The sequence below is a fragment of the Brachyistius frenatus genome, unplaced genomic scaffold, assembly GCF_029030835.1.
Source record: "Brachyistius frenatus isolate BFR_SWC_R1_liver_20210118 unplaced genomic scaffold, ASM2903083v1 Contig_52, whole genome shotgun sequence".
In the NCBI taxonomy this organism is placed as follows: Eukaryota; Metazoa; Chordata; class Actinopteri; family Embiotocidae; genus Brachyistius; species Brachyistius frenatus.
This window is the reverse complement of record NW_027210651.1, coordinates 37877-65143: the sequence shown is the minus strand read 5'-3', so window position 1 is coordinate 65143 and position 27267 is coordinate 37877. Positions and strand designations below refer to the sequence as shown.

General features: G+C 41.8%; 2 protein-coding genes across 3 annotated transcripts; one reads left to right on the top strand and one right to left on the bottom strand.

Moving 5' to 3' along the window:
* The first annotated feature begins 12301 nt into the window (after positions 1-12301).
* On the top strand, positions 12302-14061 carry dnajc19 (DnaJ (Hsp40) homolog, subfamily C, member 19). The gene is made up of 6 exons (XM_069704718.1): positions 12302-12416; positions 12623-12674; positions 13200-13273; positions 13371-13450; positions 13642-13712; positions 13867-14061. Exons 1-6 carry the CDS (start codon positions 12414-12416, stop codon positions 13935-13937), a joined length of 351 nt encoding a protein of 116 aa, XP_069560819.1. The 5' UTR covers positions 12302-12413; the 3' UTR covers positions 13938-14061.
* A 686-nt stretch (positions 14062-14747) lies between these two features.
* fxr1 (FMR1 autosomal homolog 1) lies at positions 14748-25497 on the bottom strand. Of its 2 annotated transcripts, XM_069704712.1 has the most exons (18): positions 25421-25497; positions 23800-23852; positions 23610-23703; positions 23425-23496; positions 23079-23227; positions 22780-22873; positions 22478-22594; positions 21598-21768; positions 20718-20796; positions 20307-20416; positions 20081-20167; positions 18867-19140; positions 18662-18755; positions 18401-18522; positions 18060-18269; positions 17728-17805; positions 16927-17009; positions 14748-16774 (listed from the first exon to the last, which is right to left on the bottom strand). In XM_069704712.1, exons 1-18 carry the CDS (start codon positions 25487-25489, stop codon positions 16583-16585), a joined length of 2148 nt encoding a protein of 715 aa, XP_069560813.1. In that variant the 5' UTR covers positions 25490-25497; the 3' UTR covers positions 14748-16582. The 2 variants fall into 2 exon arrangements, with proteins under 2 accessions (XP_069560813.1, XP_069560814.1); XM_069704713.1 differs by lacking the exon at positions 17728-17805.
* Between the last annotated feature and the right edge of the window lie 1770 nt (positions 25498-27267).

Below are 27267 nucleotides of genomic sequence, written 5' to 3'. Positions count from 1 at the left end.
GGCGCCAACACCGACGCGTGGAAGTGAAGGAACAGACGGATGAAACCAGCCATCTGAAATCCTCTTCCTGCCCCGTTCGTAATCCTCCAGCACAATGATCCCTGCAGGATGTGTTTTTTTTTCTTCTTCTTCTTCTCCTCCTCCTCCTCCTCCTCCTCCTCCTCCGGCTGCTCATCTTCACCGCCGCTCCGGACTCCTCTGCCGAGGTGTTGCCACCTGCAACAGGACAACAGGTAAGAGGAGATCAGCCGATTTCAGTGCCGCCGGAACCCGTCTTTGATTCCTCTTCTGTCCTCGGCATCGACAACTCTGTCTGCTCCTCGGAGTGCCTCTGCCAAGAGTAGCCGGGCACAGCAGTCCTGTTTGGCCGCTCTTTGCCAAACACACACAAACACACACACACACACACACACACACACACACACACACACACACACACACACACACACACACACACACACACACACACACACACACACACACACACACACACACACACACACACACACAGAAGAGAGTGTTGTTTTTTTGTTTTTTTTCAGCAGCCAAGCTAACCCTGAGCCGGGGCCCGGTCTGCCTTTGAGATGCTCTCTAGCCCACAAACACAAGACGGCTTTCATTATCTTGCCCGTCGCAGCGCAAGGCCTAGCTTCTAAAAGCTACTGATTTCTTTCTTCCCTTAGCCCCCTGCACAAAGGGAGGGCATTTTGTAAATTACTTGCTCGTTTCAGACCAACAAAAGGTACTTTCATTGAACCCTCCCACCCCCCACCCCTCCACCTCCCACACACTGCTCTCCCTCTATCCTCCCGCCATTTGATTTTGCTCAAATTTGATTACAAGGCTTGAAAAAGGAGGGGAAGAAAAGAGAAGAGGAAATAAGAAAGCCCCACAGATGGCGTGTTCATTCAGTGCTGTGAATGGCTTTATATGGGTTGCCTTTATACATGTGGCAATCCAAAGACGCTTCAGCCGCTCCGCTAAAAAAAAGAACTTGACAAAATTATTGGTTTGGCGGCTTTCTTACACGACTGACACGGGGAACTCAGAGAGAGAAAAAAGTCTGCCTTCTCTTTCTCTTTCCTTTTCTCTCGCTCTTCTCGTCTCTGCACCGCTACACGCTCCCCCTTTGGTTGTACACATCGATGAAAACAAACTAAATGAGGTGTCTGATTGTGGGAGAAAAAGAGCGTGTTTGCTTACACGGTGTGTGTTGTCATATTAATCACCACCTGCCCTGGGTCGACAACATGACGCATACCGAGACAGCAAGGTCGCATATTCAGCAGAATAGACAGGAGAATAAATACCATGACACACACACACACACACACACACACACACACACACACACACACATACATCCAGCTCAAATCAAACATCTCAGACTGAACTTGAAAACATTAGCCAACACAAAGCACACAGCGTTCTCTTCTTTCACAGGCTATAATCCCGTTTCCACAATGGACTACTCACTCTGCACTTGTTTTCCTCAGGAGGATAATTATAGGTCTTGAGACACACACACACACACACACACACACACACACACACACACACACACACACACACACACACACACACACACACACACACACACACACACGTATGCAGCAGAGGAGCCGGTGCAGAGTGAACTACGACTTGTTATCCCATTACCAGATCATCACACACACACTCACTGAAGATGGCGCTGCGAGATCTTGCACGGCCTCTCTGGTCAGAAAGTCAAACGGACAGGAGTCAGTTCATCCCTGGGTCCACTGACCACACATCAGCGTCCAGGTCGTGGGCGGGTGTCACTACATCGGTGTGTTAAAACGGTGGGTCAGCTGGCCCGAACGGCACCTTTCATCGGGCTCAATTTTAGTCGTCAATACTAATATTGTGCCGCAGTGAAACTGACACAAAGATCTGTTTCACTTGCCGAGCAGCTCCTGAACTTCACGAATGAACAGCTGGTGAAGTGAAAGAACTGGTTTCAACAGGGGTTATCACTTGTCAGACAGCGTGAATCGGTTAAATTCACATGAAGTCTTTTCCACAGAAACATGGCAAAAGACCTACAGCCGTGCTACGATTTCTGTGAAGCTGCACTTGAGGCCGACGTCAGCACGCTAACATCCTCGCAATGACGGTTTGATCATTCGTGGCATTAAGCAGGTTTTAATGTCTGCAATCTGAGCCTGTTAACATTTGAGTCTATAGCTGCCATTAAGTTTTCAGAGCTAAAACACAAAAGGAAAAGTCAGGAGATCATCATATGTTGCGAAGGAAACAGGACTTCTGTACAACTCTCACGGCAATCCATCCCCTGGTCCATTTTACCGGCCTGTGCCACGGCAGGTTGCAATACAGCCAACATGTTATTGGAGCAATAAGTAGATAAAACATCCACAACAAAGCCAAATCAAAATCAGTCTACCCACAATCTGACACTTTCCATGCTACAAAACCACGTTTGTTTGTTTTTTATCCAAAGACTGATCTGAAAAACACATGAAAGAAGCATTCTGTTGTATTTGGGTTTCACATTTTGAAAACACCTGAACTCCCCCGAAGGCAAAACAGCTTTGTAGAAACAAACAAACAAAAGAAAGAGATAATTTCCCTCCAGTGGAGAATATTGTTTCAGTACCACAAAAAGTCTGGGCTGCACACGCCAACCTGAACCCAAACGCAGTCTCTCTCTCTCACACACACACACACACACACACACACACACACACACACACACACACACACACACACACACACACACACACACACACACACAGAGCTTTGGAGAGCAGAGATATAAAGCTGTAAAACGCTGACAGGGCAGAACAGCAGCTCTCACAGCTTCCATATCTCCCACTTTAGAGATATTAGTACCACCAGCCATCATCACCAGCCGACCCACATTACAATTTTCCCTCCAACCTGCCTGACCGGGGTTCATCGCGGTGGACTACAAACCCACTTTCCCAGAGATGCCTCTCTTTTTTTTTTTTAAATGAGCACAATTTGATTTTGTTATTACTGATGAGGGCAGAGATTCCTCCTCTGCGGGCTGAGAACATTCATAATCAGCAGTTGGGTCTCCAGCCGCAAACCTGAAGTAATTATTGTCTCAAGATAAAAAAAAATTTTAAAAAACGGAAAGCAGAGGTGATTTTTTTTTTTTTTTTAAAGGAGAAAATAAACTAGAGATAGAAATGACCTTAATATTATTTCTCACTCTGGGCATTTCCAATAAGAGTATTCCATCGGAGGGTTTGATAAAAGGATTATGTGGCCAGCTTTATGTGGCCGGAGTCAAATCTGGATACGGAAGGAGAGCTGTTTGATTGAATAATTCTTGTTTCCTTTCTGCCAAGCCAGCAGTCTTCTTTGGGAAAAGTCAAAATCAGCATTATGCCAGATTTAAACATGTGCTCTGACCGTCTGCCTGTCTGACTACCTGCATCTGGATGTAGAAACAGAAACAACTGTTTCTGTTCACTGACTACATTTCAAATGTGTTTCAACAACAGCTCTGTTTCTTGGGAAAACACAGTAATCTATAACTATATAGAGCTTCCTCTTCACTTTATTCTTCTGTTTAATGCGTATTTAGGCGTCTGAAACTGTCAAAGACATCACTGACAACCCTGACGATATAGGAAAAATACTTAATCTTTCACTTTGGGGTTGATTATTCAGTTGTGTCTCATGTCTTTTTGTGTTAATCAGCATTATTAACCCACTTCCTGTGACAGAAAGTGCTTCACAGTGTGTGATTACGAAGGTTATTGTCATAAACTTGCACAAAGAGGAAAATGAAATACAAAAACTCAATACTGCCAATAAATTGACACATAAGTTACGTTTTATACGCAAAATAAAACGGAAATACGTGTAAGATTTTTGACTTTCTGTTTATCTGCAGGGTAATTTGTCATTTACTGACTATTTTTAGGCATCTTGTGCCATTTATGCAATGTGCAATATGATTTAATGGTTGTAACATACACAAAAGTAGTACTCTAAAAATAAACATTCAGAATTCTGCCATTACAATTTCAACATTTTCAAATTACTTTCATGATAAAAGGAAAACGTCACCCAAAACATACCTGTTTTGGGGTCAGTCAGTGTTACAAAGTTGCGACAGATCAGTTGGTGTTTGGCATGAAAAAAGCAAATTACTTTAATGAATAAATTTAGATGTAAACTGTTAAAATAACAAAGCATTTTTCATCTGCTGTTATCGTGCAGCATCGTCATCAGCCAGAGCAGACTGCCGTTCAGGCGTTTGACCTCACAGTTTAGTTATCATAACAGGGTTGTGACCTCACGACCTGCAGTCATTACTGCCGTCTCCTCCAATCAGCCCTCCAAAGCTCTGATAACGTCCTCTGGGACGAAACAGGCTGCTGGAATAGAGGTGACATTAGATTTATGTATGTGTGTTAGTAGTGCCGGAGCACATGCACGCCTCAGTGTGTGAGTGTGTGTGTGTGTATGTTGTCATGTTTCATTACTTATGAGGACTGAGACGTTCTCAGAGAGATGGAAAGAGGAGGAAAACCCACCAAAGTGAGTTTTTTTTTTTTTTTTTTTTTTTTTTAATGTTAGTCACCTCCCGAGGAGCTTAGTTTAGGATTTGCACTTTTGTTGAGGGTTAAGATCAAATTTAAGATTAGGTAAAGGCTAGTAATGAGTTTAAATGTAGAGTAGTTTGTGGGTAGAGCTTTGCTTTAGTTATATGTAGGGACAGTTTGGGCTTTGGAAAATTGGGTTTAAAGCGTCTTATGTCAATATGTTGCTATGGAAAAAAAACAAGTGAAGATTTATTTTCATTCTTGCTCAAATAGACTTAAAATGTCACTGGAATCTTTAAATAAAAATCTCAAGCCCGAAGCCGTTTTGCAGGTTGACTATATTTGATAGTGTAGACTGTCGTCAAACAAACTTAAACAAAAACCAAAAGCCACTGATGCACCATGGGTAATGTGGCAAGCAAAATAATCAACTGTCCACACAAAACCATTTTGTTTTTTGATTCACTTATCCCAAAGAAGCAAGAGAACAAAATAAACAAAGGAGTCATTTTTTTCCTCTGCGTCTCTCGCTCTGGTCAAAAAAAAACATAACCAACCCAAGTGCATGCTGGTCCTATACCTCCCTGCCTACCTAACCTCAGGGAAACCAAAATGAAAAAAGCAAAAACTATGAAAATCGAACCTAAATAAATATCTAAAGCAGAGCTTCTCAACTGGTCGACCCGCAATTTTCTTTAGTCATGAGGTCATGCCTCAAATTTTTGACAGTGATAGAGAAGGCCGTCATGTACTGTTAAAAACATGAGATAAACAACACAAAAAAATTGCAACTACAGTTCAAATAGGAGTAAAAACACAATTCAATTTAAACCAGACTTATTGAACTAGAGGCATACATGCTTTTATAAGGAGGTTAAACTGGCGATTCACATCAAGTTTCAAAATTAAACTTTTTGAAATAAAATGGCAGACTTTTCTTGAATTCAAGAAAAGGCCAGACTTCAGACTTAAACATGTTACCAAATGCTCGAATGAGAGCGAACTACTGACGCACACTTATGTCTTTCTAAATAAAAGCACAGCAGCAGCTTCTTTTGTTTTACCACTCAACATTTTTGGTTTCCATGCAACACATCCGTGACACACTCAAAATGGCTGTGTGATACACTGTGAGGTCATGACCCACCAGTGGAAAACCACTGATTCATAAAGTAATCCAAGCTCAGAGAAAACGAATAAGAAGAACCAGGAAACAAACCAATAAACAGCTCCTTACAAATGTTGTTGTTAATATAGTTGACAGAAAATAAGGGGAAGGAGCGGCGGGATCACGTAACAAAGATTCCTGTCTGGCTTTGAACCAGTCTTTGTTTACGTCGTATACATCTGACACTCCTTGGCAACTTGACCGCTAAGTAAAAAATGTTATCCTTTAGCCACACTGCTCTATAAGAAGGAGCATGTTCAAACTGGGATCTGAGGCGGACCAAAAAACTCAAAATTTAAAATGGACTTTTGCATGACGATTTGAAGATCTTTACAATCTTCCAAGTTCGGTTTTGACGACATGAAACTCCTTCTAACCAAATAAAAATCCCATTTCAAGCACTGCAGTTTTATCACAGTATATTTATGTGTAATACAATCAAAGATAAAGGGCATAAAACCTGTGACAAAGTGTAACTTCAGCTCAACAAGCAGCAGGTAGTTCAGCAGCTGGGCCCAACACACCTCTATCTGAGACCAGGCTAGTTCTTCTGTTGGCAACCAATGGTTTGAGACTTCATTTGAAGCACGAGGTGCTTCTTTCCTCAAGTGTGCAGCTAAATACTATTTTTTTTAAAAACACGGGTTAAGGTTAGACTGAATGCAAAAAGTAAACAGAGTGAATGCAAGTGTTTTACAGAGAGAATAAAAAGCTGTAGTTTTATTCCAAAAATAAAACCAAAGTGACAGTGAGTCTTTACAGTGTATTCATCCTGAATGAAGCCTACTTTGCAACAGTTTGAGATCATCAAGGTGAATTTACTTGTGCCTGTTTATAAAAACACGAGATAGAAAACGTGATGGAACCGTTGATATTCAGCTTAAAAATGTTTGTAGAGTTTTCTGTTAAATCTTTCACTACTTTTGCCTAAAATCTCATTTTGTTTTTGTCGTTAAAACATTTAAAAATATATAAATGTGCTGTGGCTGAATTTGTGCTTGTTTTAAAGTGCCACAATAAAAACACTGTATATGTGTTGGTTCCTTTCATAGTGAGAATATGTCCGAATTAAACTCACTCAAAAGTCAAAATGTCTTTCTGGGGATCCTGAGTGGAAAAACAGAAGACATAAGGCAGCGTCTTCAGAGGAAGGAAATCTCCAGGGATTCAGCAACCACTTGATAGACAGACAAACACAGATATAACATGCACTAATGTAATTAACCTAATGCAAAGTAGATATAGATTTATTACACTAGAGCACATTACTGCAATAAAAACTCATTCTTGTCATGATATCACAATTGCATTTCCTATTTTTCCTCCATAATAGATAATATCTCGGACCCAGTGAAGGTTAATCAAGACTTGGTGTTCCTTTAGAAGCAGTTTGGAGATCAACATTGATCCAGAATCCACGACGGTGAGGAGGAAAACGAGCATACTGAACAGTTGCATGTGAAGTCATTTAACTTGTTTGAAGAGGCTGTTGCATCCATTGTAAATACGCCGTCTTCACCCCTCCTACCTCATTTTCGTTTTGCTGATGATAACATTTGCCGTTGTAGGTCACACACAGACATGTGATAAGCTCTGTATGCTTTTAAACCAAAAAACAACAAATACAGTTAGATTTGATCAATTCAGATGTGGTTGGGATCTCAGGAAATGAATATTGAACAGTTCAACAATGTGTATGAGTAACCATGCAATAAAACGAATGCTTTTCTTTCGTGTTCATATGCTAAATGTTTAATGTTGTTTTTTTTTTTTTTTTTACAGCAGATAAGTTCATTGTGTTTATATGTTCTTCCTGTCTCCACTGTCAAATACAAAATATACTCTTAGCTGAGTAATGTAAACAAAACAAAAATTGCTTGTCATTTTCAATTGTCTGTAATTTGTAGAGTAGATGAAGGTAAATTAATCTCAGCTTTCTCTCTCCAACATCTGTAGATATTTAGTTTTAATGATGTAAAAATGAATTCTGTTTTTCCAAAGATCAACACAGCCTTTGGTGAAACTTCTTCTGTGGTGACCAGATCAAGCCTCAGAATAAACAGATGAACACATGGCTTGACTGAATCATAATATTACAGATACAGAAGCATAAATGGACTTAAGCCTAAAGGATAATTCTCAGATAAACATGTTAAAGCTGGCAAATTACCTATAAGCATGTGTCGAAAAGCCTTCTGTGTGTGAAAATGCCATACAGCTCAGTTGAAGCACCACGCCCACTAGCAGAAATGACTCGATCTCATGAAGTCACTCCAGAAATTGATTGGTCAGAGAAATAATCCGCTGACGCGAGGTTAAAACCTGACTCAATCAAAGTAGCCCTCAACGCAAATGAAACCAGCAAACATCCAATGGCTTTGTTGTTACTTGCTTTAAAGTTGAGAGGAAAGCTTTGTTTGTACAAAAACAAACGATGACAGCTTCACCATATTCCAGAGAACAACAATCTACTTCTCAAAAACTTCCGATCATCTAAATGACAAAACTTGTATTATCAAATTAACGTTTCCTACAAACAACAGTGCAAAGCTCGCTTCTCTGTCACATCACGCAGGTCAACTCGGTCCAAGTACATATCAGCCCCTTAAGTGCACAATGCAAATGCCAACTGCAACTCACAAAACATAATCGAATGCAGCACTGCAAGGCTCAAAACTTAATATCACGCCTCTTCATCTCCTCCAGGCAGCCTCACAGTCTACCTCCTTGAGTGGTGGGGGGGGAAACCTGTACATCCCTAAAGTATCTTATTGTCATTCCTAATCAAACCTCCAAATCGTAAACAATCTCAACTTTCTTCTCCCCCCTCCCGCTTCCCCCATTCATTCCTATCTGCTTATGCAGTTCCCAGAAGGCATTGCCTTTTAGACTCTCCCCTCTCCGGCGGCAAAGATGTCGGGAAAACAAATAAGGGTGGAAAACAAAACAAAACAAAGTCTCCTGAAATACCTTGTGGATGCCCAGAGGAAGGCGCTGGACAGACAGATGAGCAGATAGGTTTCCTCTGTCCTCCTCTCTCAGGCTGCCTCCTCTCTCGGCGTGCTGTGGAGAGTGACTGCTCACAGCCTGCCTGGCATATCTAATTAGAGCCAGGCTGTTGCCACTATCGGGCAGAGGATCTACCTCTCCAATCTCTCCTGACTCAATCTTCCCCATCTCTGATTTTCTTTTATATTTATGCTGGAATATTTAATTGTAGACAAAAGGTTACTCTGGGCTCTATTCATCGCACACAGGCAGAATAATCTCCTTTAAAAGGCTTGACATTTCAGGCTTTTCAAAAGGGGCTGAAAAAATTATATCCCCGCTTTTGTTAATCAATGAAGTAGAACTCCCCCGAACAAAAGAATTAAATTGCTTGGTTGGGTTAATAAAACACACAGAAATAGCAGCTTCCTGTGGGCTTTTGTGCCTGCCACTGGCTCCCTCCATATGCAACCAGCGCTGTAATTCCATATGATTTGGGGGGCAAAACTCTCATTTCTCCACACAGTTGGCTTTTTAAATCCTATTGAATGAGCAGTCTGTGAGGCTGGCTGATTGGGACCTCTTGCCTGAGACTGGCTTGCTGGGCTGCCTGGCTAGCAGAACAGGCGCTCTCCATTTAAATATGACTTCCACCGAGGAGAAACTGCGAGTCCACTACAATTTACAATTTCTATACTGCCCCCTGCTTCAGAAAAACATTGTAATTATGCAAATGATAGGGGCAATAATTAGGCCCTTCAACTGTCCCATTGTGTTAGCTGCCGTCATGTTTCAGTCCAACGGTAGGAGAAGCACAGCGGGGAATGTTCTGGTTTAAATTGCTCCTCACAGACAGTCTTGCAGATGTTCGCAGCATCTTCACTCCTATAACTAACCGTCAGCCCGAGCCAGGAAGCCTCGATATACGACAGAGTCTCGTTTAGCTGCATGCCAGTGCAGCACAGAGGCCCGCTGGTATGTGATAGATGCCGCTGTAGCCTACACGCTGTGTTTTCTATGTTATGTCTGTCGGTGTGAGCAGCATATCAACCTGCCTGCACTGTATGTGTTGTATTATAATCAATCTGTAGGAAGAAGCACAAGCTTGGCAATGATTTTTTTTTTTTTTTTTTTTTTTTTTTTTAAGTCATTCAAAAGCATAAATGTGAATTAGGCATTCTCCACAGTCCCTTTGAGCTCTGGTGAAATAGTCAGAGCTATTTTTTTTAACTATTTTCTAAGTCCTGTACTATTACTGAAGTTTTTACAGAATAGAAATGATGAACGCTTAACTGAATGAAACCTTTAAAAAATAAAAAATAAAAAGTCGTCTACACGTTTACATTAAGATCGGAGCTGAAGACTTAACATTTGGTTAAATTGAATAATTCAGTCAGTAGAATGTGAATGACCATATTTCCTGTTGAGAGTTATCCTCTGTAATTTAAGTCATTTTCATATATGAAACAGGAGAATCAGGTCCGGACATTGTTCGGAGATGTTCTCACACTACAGATGTCACCTACTTTCAACTGGAAATACTTAGTTTGTCATGAATACATCCCACTTGCTCACTGTGAATTCTCCAGACGATGACCTGCTCTTTTCACACAAAGGCTCCATCAAATCTTCTAAATGTCCAATACAACTAATTCAGACACACAAACAGCTTCTCATGACGACTGACTAAATGAGTTCAGACTGGTCGTGCATGTGTGAAAGCACCTTCAGACAACTCGCCCTTTGAAATCAAATATAGGACAGTTTTAAAGCCATAAAACGTTTCAGCTGCAAATTACTTTGAGGGTGCACATTATTTTAATGAAGGTGCACACTGGTGATTACACTTCACCTCAACCCAAATTATTAATAACATCTGTGTCAACTGTAAAATACAACTTACACCACCAAATATTATCGTTATTAAATATCACACCTGTTGTGTAAACACTGTTTGATTTGTTTGAGCAATTTAACCTTGAAAAAGGTCTCTTTTAATTTCATTTAATATAAATCAATTTACCGTTTGATTTTGGCAGCCGTCCAAACATGGACATCCGTTTCAACACGACTAATGTGTCGTAGTTTTTCTAGTTTATTTTCTCAGTTTCCAAGAGTTGCTTTCAGCTGCAGCACAGAAACAACATGCAAGGCGGCTCCCAGTGACGTAAAGCTGATTAGCACTGCTTCCAGTATTTTTGGAAAAGACACACACGTTTAGATGATGAGAAAACGAGTCGCTTCCACTAAATATCTGCAATGATGTTGACAGTGACTTTGAGTAGCCGAATCAGCATTTTCCCTGTTATCCTAACAGCTAAGTGCACCACTCAAGCGTTTTTTCCAAACCACCTAATTCACTACGGCTTCGCTATAAGCTTTGTTTTACCGATGGTTGGTGATAATTTTGCGGCAGACTGCATTTCTTTTCATGAATAGAGTCCAAAAGTCAGGTTTTTAGTCAAATAACAGCCCTTCACCGCCCACCGCCGCCGCATCACGTGAAGCCCTCCGGAAACCGAGTGAAAATCCTGCTGTTCACTAATATGCTACAAGTGTGTTCAAATCATCACACCCACTATTTCCAAAAACAATTAAGTGGACGTGCAACTGGGTAAAGTGAATAAATTATAATTTTTGTAATGATAATAATTATATTTAGGGCCCTTTTCAAGCAATAAGCAAAAAGTGCTTTCCATGGTCAGAAAATTAAAAGATATATATATATATATATATATATATATATATATATAAAGATAGAGACTCAATGAAAGATTTTAGTGTAGTCTGTCCGTTAGTAAATTATGTGTATTACCTGCAGCTCCTCTCATCATCCTGTCGGCTAACAAAACAAAAATAGAAATAGTTTTATTAACATTAATTGACACTTTTTCTTCTTGAAAAATTAAGAGCAGTTCACGGTCCCTTGCTCAGCTGAGTTCAGTCGACCCAGAGTTTTTGGTCCTGCAGCTGTATTTTGGTCTGGTACTGCTCGTAGCTTCCGGTGGCTAAAATGAGCACGCATCCCATAAATAATGGCATGTAACTCACGCGAATAAATAATTTCCCTGTTATACAGTTGTGCTCTTAGCTGCCTGGAGTGCAGTTTAAATGCTTTTCCACTGAATTGTTCTGTTGACTCTTTGGCTGAAGTGTATTAAATTAACTGGGCCACACAAACATTAGCATCAGAATAAGTAAATGCTGAGTGGCATTTAAAGTACGACCACTGGCAGCATTTAAAAAAAAAAATTTTAAATAAAATAAAATAGCATGCAATTTACGTGACCGCATTAAAACCAACAATTAGCTCAGTTTTCTTTGAGGTTAATAGCCTGGGAAAAAAATTAATTAAAGTGTGTTTATTAAACTATCATTTCAACTTACTGACGTCATCTTCTTCGCGTCCAGGAGTAGCAAACACGAACAGGTGAGCGGAGGAGGGGGGGGGGTTTAAATAGCCTTGTGGGCGGGGCTTGACGGTTCAAATCCTCCTTCCCGCCAATTTTATTTACACGGGGGAGGAAGGGAGCGGATGACGGAACAGCGCGTCGTCTTCGGCTTTCGCGACAGTCCTTCTTCATTTCTGGCATAAACACGTGAAAACGCCCGGACGGCGGCGGCGACGGAAACATGAGAGGTCAAAAGTTATGGTCCTGAGCTCTGCCAGAAACGGACCGTAACGCGCAGACATGGTAGGTCAGACGCGGTGTTTACTTTTAACGAGACGACGACGTGCGGAAACGCCGATGACACGTGGGCTAAGCTAACGTTAGCTGTTGCTCGAATGTGCCTCGCAGCTTTGGTCACGTGGCTTGTTTTTTTTTTTTTTTTACGTTTTTCATGTGATTGACAGCTTTTTTTTTTATTATTATTTTTTAAATTTGTCCTTCCTCTGCAGGCCGGCTCCATGGTGGCGGTGGGACTGGCTCTGGCTGCAGCTGGATTTGCAGGTCGGTCGGTCACTCCTCTAAAAAAATATATATATATATGTTGCGTAATGTTTGCGTGTAAGAAAACGTGCTGGTTTGATCCCTCTGACTGATGTGTTATTTTATATGACGTCATTGGATTCCTAATAGTGAAGCTTCAGTGTGTCAGCAGCGTGTTATTGTTGTAGCTGCTGCAGGTGGTGCCAGTTTGAACTACTTCCGGTTTATGTAACGGGAACAGCTGATAAATAATCAGATGAGAGGAAACAAAGTTTTGATCCACAAATTATTATTTATTTATTTATTTTTTTGGGGGAGGGGAGTTGGGGAAGTATCAAATAAAATGAAGTACCTCAAGATTGATATGCCACTTGTTTAAAGTTACTTTCCCCACCGAGTAAACAACACACTAAACAATAACATGATGAACAACGTAAACAAAAAAACACTGTAACAGACAGAAAATCAGCTTTTTTTTTTTTTATTAACCATTTATTAAGTCAAGTGTTAAAAATATGCACGTTTGCCCTCCTCTTCGTCGACCAGGTCGTTATGCCATGCAGGCCATGAAGCAGATGGAGCCTCAAGTGAAACAGGCCCTGCAGAGCTTTCCCAAGACGGTAAGAAGGAAAGCGCTCTGACAACATCTTCGCTTTCGTTTGTTTTGTTTTTTTTCCTCTTTCGTAATCCACCAACTTCGTTCTCGTGTCGTTTCAGGCTTTTGGAGGAGGCTACTATCGAGGTGGGTTTGATCCAAAGATGACAAAGAGAGAAGCTGCCCTGGTTTTAGGTGTCAGGTGTGTGGTCGCTCATCTCCACATCCGTGTCTCTTGCCACCGTCCAGCTGCGGTGTATTACTGCACATCCACGGTCGGACATGCTGCAGATTCATGGTCCTGTGCTGTACGTCTTGCTGTTGTCCACTGTAGCAGAAAAAAAAAAAGCTACCGATACTAATTCAGTCCCGTACCACTGTTCTGTCTTTCAGTCCCACAGCAAACAAAAGTAAGATCAGAGAAGCGCATAGAAAACTGATGATCCTGAATCATCCAGACAGAGGTAAGTTGAACCGTTAAAATATTTCCTGATGTTTCAATCGATGCACCGAATAGTCTTCTGATTTGTTTTCCCGTCAGTTGTCCTGCATGACAGCAAAAATTTGGATTTATAGTGGTGCCACAAATTTCAACTGTGTGTGTGTGTGACCTCACAGGTGGATCTCCCTACCTAGCAGCAAAGATAAATGAAGCGAAGGATCTGATGGATGGTCAAATCAAAAAATAGAAGTGAGGATGCCGAGTAATCTTGCGCTGCTTTTATTCATCCTGTCGCACCGACCGGCCCGAGCGAGCACCTGATTTTTCTAACCAATTGTTCTCAAATAAAATCCCACTGTACAAATTGATAACCGTCCCGTCATTATTATCTCATCTCGTACATCGGATTAACTTTGTGTACATTTCTGAAAATGTTCCACTTGACAAGATCGCTAGATTCTCAAACTTTTTTTTTTTTTTTTTTTTTTTGTCTTAAAACAATATTCACCTTGAAAGAGTTTTACAGTGCACACTTGTGAATACGAGTATTGTTTTAAGACTTGAAAAGTAAGAGGTCGGAGATATGTTGGATTGCATTTTCCATTCGTAGGAACTTAATGCAGCTCTGACGAAGCAGATACGACGGTAGACGAGCTGACATCCTCCAACCGTTATCTGAACCCTTCATCCTGACCAGCGTCGCGAAGGGTCTTCCACCGAACTCGGCTGACTTTGGGCAAAGAGACGAGATTGTTTTGTCTGCCACAAGGACAACAGACGAAGAAAGACATTCGCGCTCACAGTCGCACCACCAGATTATTTAAAATTCACCAGTTAACCGTCCGCACGTCTTCGGGCTGCTGGTGGAGGCGCAGGCAGAGCGCGCAAACCGGCCGACCGGTTTGTGTCCTCCCGAGTCCCTCCTGCACGTTAAGACGATCTAAATCGAGCGTTAGGACCTGCCACAGCCAATGAAAACGACCAAGTAAGAGGTTTAGTGAAAGCGAACATTACGTTTGAACAAGTGATGTGATGTTCATAAGTGAGCCACGCACAGTTGTGTTTTAGATCTACATGGAAGATCAAGTTTATTTAAGAACTACCTGCATACAAAACATATTGCACATCAACCAACCAGAAGATCCTTAAAAAAAAAAAACAATATACTGCAGTTGACCCAACAAAAACACTTGGGATGTCACAACTCTCAGTAGTCCAAATTGTCATTTGTCTCGAAAGGAAACCTCCAGAGATCGCATGTTTTTAGTGTCAAGAAAAAAATGAAGAGCTTTTTTTTTTTTTTTTTTCTTCTTTTTTTAAATACTGTACATTTTTTAAAAATAAATAAACCAAATAAATCTCCTTCCTCAGTGAAACAGTCGTGACCAGTTTCCAGCCAGCCAGTGTGGAAGAACCATTAAAATGACAAGTGTCGTCACCCGGGTCTGTTTTTCCAGAAACATCTCAACAACACCGGAGTCGTCTGGATCTTTCAGGATCTTTGCGATAGTGGGCTCATAAAAGTGAATAATAACCTCAAAGACGGAGAAAAAAAAAAACATGCTTTGAATCTCTGGGGGGGAAAACAGCCCACAGGATCCCTGTTTTTGTACTTGTTTAGTAATGAGATGTTTCCAGGAAAACCCGGCACTGACGGCTACATCTCTGTCCAGCACTAAACAGTTAACAGGCCAGTTTCCAGACTCAACTACAATCAGCTTTGTTAACAGAAAAAAGGTTTCGTTTCAGTGCAAAGAAAACAACTCTTCTATTGTTTTGTTTCTTTTCCAGACACGCTGTAATAACATTTTCTTCTATGACCCAAGTGGTTGCATATTGAAAAAACAGGAAGCAGCTAATGTCAAACTCCTCAACAGATATATAGAAAGAGTAACTGGATTCATTTCCCTCCCCCCCCACCCCCACCCCGCACACACACACACACACACACACGCACACGCAATAACATTAAGAACAGACACACCTGATTCGAAAAAGATGCCTCTGAAATCCTTTTCGGGCATTTCACTGACATTGCCTTCACCCGCCCGCGGTAACACAGCAGAACATTTAGCTGGCGGACGCGCCTCATCCGGTTCGGTTGCGGCAGGTCGAAGGCAAACCGGGAACACGGATTTTAGTGAAAGGATTTCATACAGTGTGCAGAGCCGGGCAACGACATGTTGAATCTACTCTCAAGGCACAACAGCTGATCACATGTATGTCGAACATACTCCGGTTTCCAACTAAAACCTATTCTGCACTGTCGAACTGCTCATGCAGAAACATTTAATGTACAAACTACCTCGGATGCACAAAACATCCTGAAATAAGGTCGTGGAAGCTTCTGGTGAAAGGCAGACTTTTTTTTTTTTTTCTTTTGTTCTTTAACCCTGCTATAGTTTTACCAATTTAAAAAAAAAAACAACAAAAAAAACAAACTGCTGCATTCATACCACAGTATGGTTTTGAGTGGAATCCCTGTCTGCGTTTTTATAAACACTGCACTCAGTCCGACCTCTCAGTGAAGAGGGGACTGAAAAGTACAGTTGGTGTACACGTCTGTGAGTCTGTGTGTGTTTGACTATCTTTGGCAAGCTCATACAGGAAGAACTATTGTAAAAAAAAAATATATATATATGTATATATACTGTAGTAAAATGAATAGTTGGACAGAACACGTGTAAAGGGGAGGTTAAGGTTCAGACCTCGAAAACTTGCACAACAGAACCGGTTTCAAATATTCAGAAGGTAAAAAAAAAAAAGAACAGTGCTTGTTGTATTTAAATGTTAAGATTCACTTCTGAGGCGGCTCCGCAGACACGCAGGTTCAATCAGGCGCAGCCAAAGAAGCTCAAATATTTGAAACCAATTTCCTTTGCTGAGATCTGACTAGGAGAGTCCATTAGCAACGGGTTGCGGGCTAGATTCCTCGCTGTAGGAGACTTTAGCCGGCCTCTCGGTGGGAGACCTGGGAGCTGTCGTGGCGCCGTTGCCCTCGCTGTCGGCGGCGTCGTTGTTAGAACCATTGGTGGTCGCCGGGTCGGCCGGTGGGCTGTGCTCGGCGATGGCGTCCACCTGACCCTGAGCAGACATAAAATATTACTAAAGTATTCATAAAGCTGTATCTACATTTAGACGTAGAAAAAAAATAAAAAAATAAATCCATGTTTAATATGTATGAACCACCAGGAACAGCTTTATAAAAGGCCAACACGTGACATTTAAACACTGACCACGTCCTTGCTGTTCTTGGAGTCGTTGTCGGTCATCTGTCTGCTCTGAGATTCAGCCCTGGATATGTAGTCGGCCACAGTCACTGCACAGAGAAAACACAACCAGCGGTAAATAGGGGAGGACGGGAGCTGAAAACGGACACCGCTTCTTATCAGTTCTCAGGGATGCTGAGCAAATCCGTCCCAGATGTTCAAAGGATGGAAGGATTTCACCGGCAGATCTCATTATTCTTGAAGATTAGTAGAAAACCGATAATCGTGGCACTGCGAGGCATCTTCACACCTGTGTACCTGTGTCACTGTAAAAAGCAGGCATGTTAGTCAGTTCCCCAACGACTGGAGAAATCACAGCCTCTCTCTCAGTCTGAGAGCTTTTCACTCATTTCAGACTCAACAAGATTACAAAAATGTGTTGCATTCAGGTTTACTCAAAAACTGTTGTAAATGACGACACAAAAACACGTTGTGGCCAAGTTATGACAACGCCTGAAACCAGAAAGATGCATACTCACTGCAGTGTATTGCACAACAAGTGCAGGTCACGTAATGTAGTTAACTTTGTTAGAAAAATGTTGTTTTACCGGATTACAATTCCCACAACGGTCAACCAACCACATTTAATCATTTAGCAACAGCCAATGAGGACAAGCAGCACTCGGTTACCAGGTAGTAAACAGAAACTCTTCGATTCTGTGTTGTTAGTGGCACGCAAACAAACACGACGCCAGGCGCACAACTTTTTAGCCAAGCCTTTTGAGAGCTGTGATCAGGGCGGGGCACGCTGGCAGTCGCCACGGTTACCTGGCTGCCTCTCCTCAGGCAGACGGATGCGGCGACGTCGGCTACGATTACGACGCTGAGGTTTAGCTTCCGGGTCATCTAGGGATGTTGGATCATCAAAAAAAAAAAAAAAAGAGAGATTGGAGGCTTAATCGCCTTCAATTCGTAGATCTGCAGTTGAACTGCCTCCTTTTACAATTTAAAAACTGGAAATACCGCACCGCCACACAACTGTGACCACTGAAAGCAGCAGTTGTTTGACTATTTTGGATACGTAAACATACACATCTAACCTGTTTGCACTGTTTTGAGTTTGTGAAGGAAGAAGCAGCCAAATCATGTGACTTCCATACCTATTCCATTTTCACTCATCGAGGCGTTGTCAGACTCGCTCATGCCGTCTATCACTGTGGCGTCCTCGTCTGTTCGGCGTCGCCGGGACCTTCGGCGGCGGTTCGCGGTAACGTTGGAGTCGCTGGCGTCTGTGTCGGCCGTCTGGTCCGTCTCCGTGTTTGTCTCCAGGGCTCCGTAGCCATGGTGATCCTCGTGGTCGCGAGAGCCACCTGCAGAGTTAGGATCAGATTCGCAGACAACAGGCCACTCTTAGACGTGTGCTTCAATAAAAGAAAAAGACTTTGGTAGGAGAAGGTTGTGTCTTTGTTTCTCTCCTCGTCCTCTACGAGTGAATCTTCACCGTAGCTGTTGCTGTAGCCTCCTCTTCCTCCTCTTCCCCTTCCTCCAAGGCCTCCTCGGCCTCTGCCGGGTCCCGGCCTCCTGCGACCGTCTCTCAGTGGCCGTGGGCCTCTCTCCCGCTCCCTGCAAGTCCATCAGAGCACACTTAGACAAAGCCTGTAGAGATGATTGCGCTTCCACCGATAACTTGAAAAACTAGGATTTTTTTTTTGTTTGTTTTCTTTTCCAACAGCTTTGGGTCTGAGACTAGATGGAGGCTCACCTGTCCTGGTCGTCTGCAGCCAGGGACCAGTCACTCAGCTCATCCCTGCGCTCTGAATCGGTCTCAGAGGCGTTGGACTGCTCTGAGTTGGTGCCTAAAATAAAAAAAAAGATGGAGAAACAGCTCAAATGGAAGAGGTAGACAATTCATAATCATGACTGGAGCATGGTATATTTGTCTAGATTTTTAAACTTCACTATTGTACCATATCCCGTGCTGTAGCTGTGGCCTCTGCGCCCGCGGCCTCGGCCGTTGTAGGAGCGGGTGACGTGTAGGGTGGATGAGGAGGCATTGGCACTGTTGTCTGCGTTATATCCTCCTCCTCTCTCCCCCCTCTCGGCTCTCTCTCCTCTTTCCCCCCTCTCGCCTCTCTCCCCTCTCTCTCCTCTCTCCCCCCTGTCGCCTGGTCGGTGACCCTGGGTGATCTGACGCAACTGCTCGTCAATCTGCATCCGCTCCAGACGAAGCTGCTCAACCTCCTGGAGCAGAAGCAGAAACAAGGAACACAGTAATAACAAAGGGAAAGCAAATAAGACGGGGAACAGAAGATGTGTGAGATTCAGCTCGTCGCTGGATGCACATGATTAATCAGCATACACACATCCTCATTACAGCCAGTGCGCCTTGTGCTGCTTATTCTGAAGCTTGCTAGGCTGCCTCCCCGTGTGTACTCCACAATCTGCCTCAGCTCTTTCTCTACCTGCTGGCCCTCCGCATGAAGCTCCACCATGTCCTACACACACAGTGCAATACACACACACACACACACACCGACGCAGCAAAAAAACAAACATGCAAACAGCACAGCAAAATACACACAGCAGAACAGCAGAGATATCTAGGATGATTATTAAGTAGTAATTGTGACATTCACAATTAACACTACACACTCCAGCTAGTCAGAACAAAAAGGAGGTTATTATAATAGGGAACTGGGCTGCGTCCACTATGAAAAACAATAGCAAACCTTCATAATCCTTTTACCTACTGCAAACAAACACATCTATTAGTATTAAATTATATAGTTTCCCATTTGGTTTTGCATGCTTCCCCATCAAGTATCATTCTAGCACTCAGTTCTCTACAGCACAAAACAAAAGCGGTAGGCCTTGTGTGTGTGTGTGTGTGTGTGTGTGTGTGTGTGTGTGTGTGTGTGTGTGTGTGTGTGTGTGTGTGTGTGTGTGTGTGTGTGTGTGTGTGTGTGTGTGTGTGTGTGTGTGTGTGTGTGTGTACAAGTGATCTGCCAGGAAGGGCATCAAAAGCATTCCCTGGGATTTTAGTTTGACGCCGTGGCATTGAGTGAAAGAAAAGAATTGGCAAACACACAGACAAACATGCATCACACATATATACACACACACACACACACACACACACACACACACACACACACACACACACACATAGAAGTGGCCTTACATTGAGGTAAGAGATGTGGTACTCCAACAAGACCTGAACATTGCCAATACTCTCCTTAGTGCCGACAAAGGTGAACGGGACCATTCCCTGTGTCAACAAAACACACAAAAAACAAAAAAACACAAGACATGTTTGTATGGGACCGTGTGAACATCCATCTGTAACGAGCGTTTGTGACGCAGCATCTTTATCGGCAGCAGTGACCGAGTCGCAGTAGCAGGCTTACTTCCTGTTTGGGCTGCTTGGTGTCGTTGTCTCCTTCTATCCGGACTCTCACCACGCCAGACTTGTCCACAATCTCCTGGATGACCTTGCCATTCTTACCAATCACTTTGCCTGCAGACACACAGCAGGGAACGATGAGGAGGTGACCAGTAGAATAATAACTAATAATAGTAATACATTGTATTTGCTTTTTGTAAAATGCCACAATATATGAAAGATTTAAATATTTTTGTCATGTTTGGGATTTATTTGCCTCCTAAATTACACAAATATTATAACAATTATTAGATTACTGTCTTGCATATTATTGCAAATAACTCCTGTAATGTGCTACCACTTCATGACTTAACATGTCACTGTTTAACAGCAGGTTTTTGGACTTTCAAAACTCAGGAAATGTTTGTCTGCATACCAACGAGGCTCCTTGGCACCTCGACAGAATCTTCCAGAAATTCCAGGTAGTTCCTGGCCTTCTTCACCGCCTCCGCCGTCTAATGGACGACACGGGATCACTTTTTCTGTTCCACATATGTATCATCCACAATAATGCATCTGCATGTTTTACATGCAATTAACAGTCAGGTTGTGAATACAGTCACTTAACCGCAAGATAATAGTCACTGAAAAAAAAAAAAAAAAAAACACTAACTGTAAAAATTTGAATATAACATATTTACAATCTCCCACATGTTGCAATGAGTTGAAACATGTCCACAATGTTTTCTCTCTGATTGTTACTGTCAAAACTTGGCTGTTTCCCTGTACTGCCTGAGACTTATGAAAACCGAGCGCTTCACAAATCTAATTTCAGATCAACAATATCATATCAAGTCCAACCTGATCTGCCATACAATAAAAAAAAACATATGTAAAATAAATATATATCTAGATATCTAGATATATACAAAATATATTTAAAAAAATATTTTTTTTTTTTTTTTAAAAAACAATAAAAAAAGACAGTATTTGTTACTGTGCCCATGTCGATCTGAGGACATCTCTGATTGCAGGTAGCCACTGGACACGCATGTTGACAATTTGTTAACTGACATTCAATGTTGCTGAAAGTTTTAAGAGGCACAACCATGAAACTGAAGGACTGAAAGGGCCAAAATATCTCTCAATATCCAGTTTTTCCCCCTGTGCTTAGTCAACTAATGTAAAAACAAAAAGGAAGTTATCGATTTGAGTGGGAAAACCCCTTTTTGTTCTTGGTTATATGCACCTCAGACCCCCCCCCCCCCCCCCCCTTTTTTTTTTTTTTTTTTGTCTTTGATTTTGGTCCAGCCTACCTCTCCGTAAATCCTGAAAGTGCCCGTCTCCTCGTCCAGCTCGATGGCAGTGACACTTGGAACCTTGCGTGCCTGCTGGATGTTGTTGCCGTGGCTGCCGATGGCCAAGCCCATCAGGTCGGTCCTCACCGTGAACTCCTCTTGGAAGGACGACACCAGCTGCCTGGAGGTCTGCACACAAACACAAGAACACAGTCCCATTTTTAACAAAGTTCATAAAACAAAAAGTTCGTCTGAAATATCATGCTCATCCTGAAACTTAAGTTCTTGGTTAAAACTGACAGATAACATATCAAACTTTGCTCAAATACAAGTTGAAGATTCTTTTGATCTCAAAGATGCTGCGCCAACAGGATGTGATGAAGACAAGAAAAGTAAAGTGCCCGCATCGTGTATCAGTTCCTTTCCAATTATATCTATGGGAGGCTGTGGCTCAGTTGGTCGCACACTAATCAGAAGGTTGGTGGTTCGCTCCTCCTGTCCACATGCCCAAGTGTCCTTGAGCAAGACACTGAACCCTAAATTTCTCCCGATGGTGTACCATCGGTATGTTTTAAGTCGCTTTGGATAAAAGCGTCAGCTAAATGAAATGTAATGTAATATTTAATTGCCACAAGTATTAGTGGTATTTCTGTATAATTTAAACAATTAAAATAGCATGGAAACAGTGAAATATTTTAAATACAAAAAGCAGCACCATAGGTGCTCCTACAAAAAGTTCAGTATCAGTAGTGTTTTATGTGACTTCTAGTGGTAGGATTATATGGTTAGTAACTGGCCTTTATGTTACCATGGTGACGGACTAACTCTTGAAATACTAAGGAAGCCAGTAGTCTCCCTCCTGAAGATACTACGCTCGGTTTTCTTGCTGCCAACTGACCTCCAGGTGTTTTGTGGCCTCCTGGTTACGTGACATGAGCAGCAGCTTGGTTCGGATGCTGCGCAGGTGCATGTCACTGAGCAAAGACACGCGCTTCACCGTCGTCTCATTGGTGGACTGAACAGACACAAACAGGAAAAATAAAATAAACAATTGTGAAAATATGCGGAGCTGCTCGTTTGTTGACAATGACCGCAAAGAAACGAACATCCGAGTTATCCGCCACGCAAACAAACATGCAGTAGAACAGAAGCTACTCTAAATATCCAAATGAAAACACAGGATCACGGCGAGTCAGTTACCACAATCACAAGCTGACTGGTCTCGGGGCAGTACGAGATGCGACAGGCTCCCACAGCTTTCTTGAAGTCCTTGTGGGCGTTCTCATTCTGGCACCTGTAACATGAGGAGTACCGGATTACCTTGCAATCCCCGATGTAAACAAATGGTTTACCCAAACATCTGACACACAGCTGAAGTCAGAATACAGACAATGCGTGACACCTACGACAAACGATTACACCCCATACATGCAGATCGTCGCTAATAAAGCTGGTGAATTCGGGAAGTGTCCATCCTCTGATGTCGTTATTGTACGTACGCTTCTTGTAGATCTTGAGGAACAGGGACAGAGCACTTGTGAAAGGAGTTCTTGGTGATGGCCTTGTTGGTGTTGACTAGACGCAGGCGCTCAAAGGTCACGATCTCGTTGTAGGTGGCGTCGCAGGCAGCGTACTCGATCACATAGAACTGGAAAATACAGACACGGTAAGTGTTTACAATAAAAACCTACAGACAGCAAAATGTATAAATTTCACCAAACAGAAATCTAATAATAATAATAATACAAAATATGAATACAAAAGAATCAGTAAGAGCTTAATATTGTTCATGTGAATACTAAATGTACAGCGTAGAAACTTCCCTTCGTAAACACCAGTACTCACCTCTCCCTTCATCATCCGGACTTTAGCCAACCACCAACCACAAGGCTCCTGGTCGTTGGCTCTGGAGAAGATCTGCCAGGAGATTAAGACAGAAGCGGCATGAGGCGCCGACAGAGACGAACACGCAAGGACAAGAGGGGAAAATAAAAATAAAAAATAGGAGATAACATCTGCGTCCGTCTCACCTCCACCTCCTCGCCCTCTCCAATCTCCTTCTTGGCATCGGCAGGCGGTGGCAGCCTGACATCGTTGAAGGGCACCTGGCGTTCTGGCTGCCAACTACAGACAAATATGTTATTTTCCTACTTTGCTTAAAATTGACGTGAATTTGACGCGTATGGAAGCAGCTGAAATGCGGGAGAAACGGAGACTCACTTGTTCTCAAAGGCAATGGTGAGAGAGTCATCGTGGATGTCTTTGACAAAGCCCTGCAGGACAGACAGACAGACAAGACACGGACAGGTGAGTGAAATAAAGTGCCACCTATTGAAAGTTTCCTGTGGAGTTTTTTTTTTTTTTTGATGTTTTTCTATGAGTGGGTCCCCGTTATGTTTATATTGCGCGTGGAGGATTGTACAAAGCCATCTCCCGGTGGCAATGGCACACAAGAGAGATGCAGCAACGTCTGGGAAGACGTAATAGCCGTCCAGCTCGAGGCAGAGGCCGTCCACAGCATCCTCTTTTGAATATCCGGAGTAACGGAGACGTTTTGACGCTGCTGTTGAGTTTTATAGCATTTTATTTTAAAGTTTTTGCGATTTAAATAGAAAACTTAAATTAGCTCCAATGTTCTTGTCTCCGCAACGGACATCTAAAATACGGTTTCTGCGTGACATGAGACGACTAGAAAGAAAGCGAGGTCTTCTTCTTTCTAAATGAGGCTTTAAAACCTATAACGTCACAAAATTAGATCAATAGCGTTTCCAAATAAAGTACGAAAGATGTTGAGTTTACAGCTTAAAAACAATCCGTTTCTATTTTGATTTTCAACCACTGGTCACTTTACGAGCAAATACACCAAATATTATACTACTTTAAAGAAAAAAATATATATATTTCCCCGCTTTCTTTCGCCCCACGCAAAAAAAAAAAAAGACACGACATCATTGAGCTTTTAATTCAAGCCTTTGTGTCAAGTTTCATTTATAAGCAGAATTAACTGGAGAGTTTAAGGCCCGAGGAAGGAAAGGAAAAAAAAAAAGGGTTATAAGGGAAGGAGGAGAGGAGGGAAGGAGACAGGCAGCAGGGTCCAGAAATAGCTCGGTGGTATCTGACCCTCTGCTGACATACCAGCTGGTCAGGATTGACAAGGAACAGCTGGCACACGCACACACACACACACACACACACACACACACTTTGAATTTAAATAGTTTGAGCGTGATGAAGTATGAAATAATAGACCAGAGTTGAGTCTGTACACGGTTAAATTAAATTAAATTAAATTAAATTAAATTTAAAAAAAAAAAAACACACGACGACCGCTGCTGCTCTTTGATCTCCAGCAGCTTAAAAAAATAAATAAAAAAAAATAATAAATAAAAAAAACCAAATAAAAATGTCGTCAGCTGTAACTTCGTTCGACCACATCTTCTGTGACGTCACCAGTTAGCCAACTAGCAGAGCGAGCTAACTTTAAGCTCCGAGGAAGCTGCAGCCGGAGTTACTAACAGCTCCCGAGGGTTAACATCTACCCGGGTTATATCGAGGTCTTCCGTTCTAGTTTGTTGTTGTTTTAAATTAGGTTCCGTAAAAAAAATAAAAATAAATAAAGTGACAAGAAAGCGAAGACTTTTAAGGGAAGCGACGCTTAGCTTAGCGTGCTAGTTTTGGCTAGCAGCGCTAACGCCAGCTAACGACAAAAAAGCGCTTTTAAAGCGGGTTCAAAGAAGCGAGTCGGAACAAGTCGCGTCGGTCCGAGAGACGCCGGCCGACGCGCCGCGCCCGTCCGACGACCCCTCGTGTTCCGATGGCGTTTTAATAAGCCGGTATTTACCTTGTAATATGCCCCGTTGGAGCCGCGGACCTCCACCACCAGTTCTTCCATATTGGACACGCAAAGCATGCCGGGACGACAGGTGCTCCTTGAAGGCACCACGAGTTGTTGTGATGACTGGAGCTGCAGCTTGTTTACTGTTTACACTTAAAACAACAACACTGATAAACAGAAATCACCCAAAAACATAAGTGCTCAAAGGAGTTCAATACTTTTCCTTTCTGTTTAATATAAGCTGTAACTTCCCCCCCCCAAAAAAAACAACAACAACAACAACATGAACTTTAACTAAAGTCATAATCTTGCAGGTCTGAGGAGCAAAAACGCACAAAAACAACAATTAAATACAGTTCAATAGTTTATCTGAGGCTTCAGGTTTAGCTCACGAGGTTATTTCTCCCTGAAATTAAGTAGTAAAAAGTAAGTCAGTAAAAGTGCTTCAAATTTCGTACTTACTTTCCAGATTTGTACGAATTAAAAGTTGTTTTAACAACTGTCGCAGAATAAATAATGTATAAATGTCTTTCAGTGAGCTACGTTTTAATGCTGACGCATCAGTAAAATGTTAATATAACACTGGTAGTCATCATTCTTCTGCATTTACTGGGTTTATAATAAGCATATTTTTAAGTAAGATTTTGAATGCAGAATTTTTTTTACTTGTAATGGCGTAGAAATTGACAGTGTGTAAGTGTTGCTGCTTTGACTGATGTAAAAGATTTTAAAATATATATATATGTATATATATATGTATATGACTAACATTGTACACAGTGAGTTTCAAACTTAATACCCAGACAGTCCAGTTTCTATTTCTAAAAATGTTTAAAAAAAAAAAATATTAGATTAAATGTTGAAGTTGAGCTTCACAGGTCATGAGATACAAAAATACATCAATGTACTGAGCAGCGGGGTAAAATTGAAGTTCTTTATTAATAGTTCTGAAAGGGCAAACTTGTGGCGCTCAGCTGAAGGAAAAAAAAAAAAAAAGAAAAGAAAAAGAGGACCTCACCTCATCTTTGTGGTTCTGGTTGCTCGGCTCTTTTTTTTTTACAGGTGTGGATTTGGTCTAGTGAATCCCTTTTCAATCCTTGTATTGCCATTGTAAGTACTAGTCACTTCAAAGTCATGCTGAGTGATGACATTTGTCCTACAGAGAAGCTTTTCTGTCCTGATGAGAGTTCATTCTTCCAGAATGATGACAGCAACAGCGGTTACTGAAAGGAGTGGTGAGCATGAAAACAGTCACCACGTACAACGGACATACGAGCCTCCAGATGTACAAACATCTCGGCCATAACAGCGATATGAGATACGTGCGTCAAGACTCCAAGCTGGTGTACAAACTTCGGGAACAATGCCTTATTGAGGGAATTCATTTTCATGTTTTCTTATCGTAAGACTGGATGTACTAATGTAATATAATGAAAAATCACCACAATCAACCTTCTCTACGGAGTTGAAAACAGTCAAATTTGCAGATTTAACTGAAAGAAAACTGTCTTCTAAAATTTGCATTTGTTGTGTTTTATTTTATATATATATATATATAATGCAGAGAAAAGCATTTTAGCAGATCTCTTCCTCAGTGTGCATGTTAAGGTGTAATGACATATACAGTACGGCATTTTCCCCACGAATGGCATCAAAATGAATCCGTTTTGCTGAAGGGTACATAACATTTATACGTCCGATGACTCATTTCACGCTACATTTGAACAGAAATTCACTCATCACGCAAAGTGTGAATAATGCGGCGTTGTGACAAAGCTGTGATGTAAAAAACATTTCAAAATATCACATTTTTTAAAAAACTAAAAGTACAGAAAACACCTTTACTGTAAATC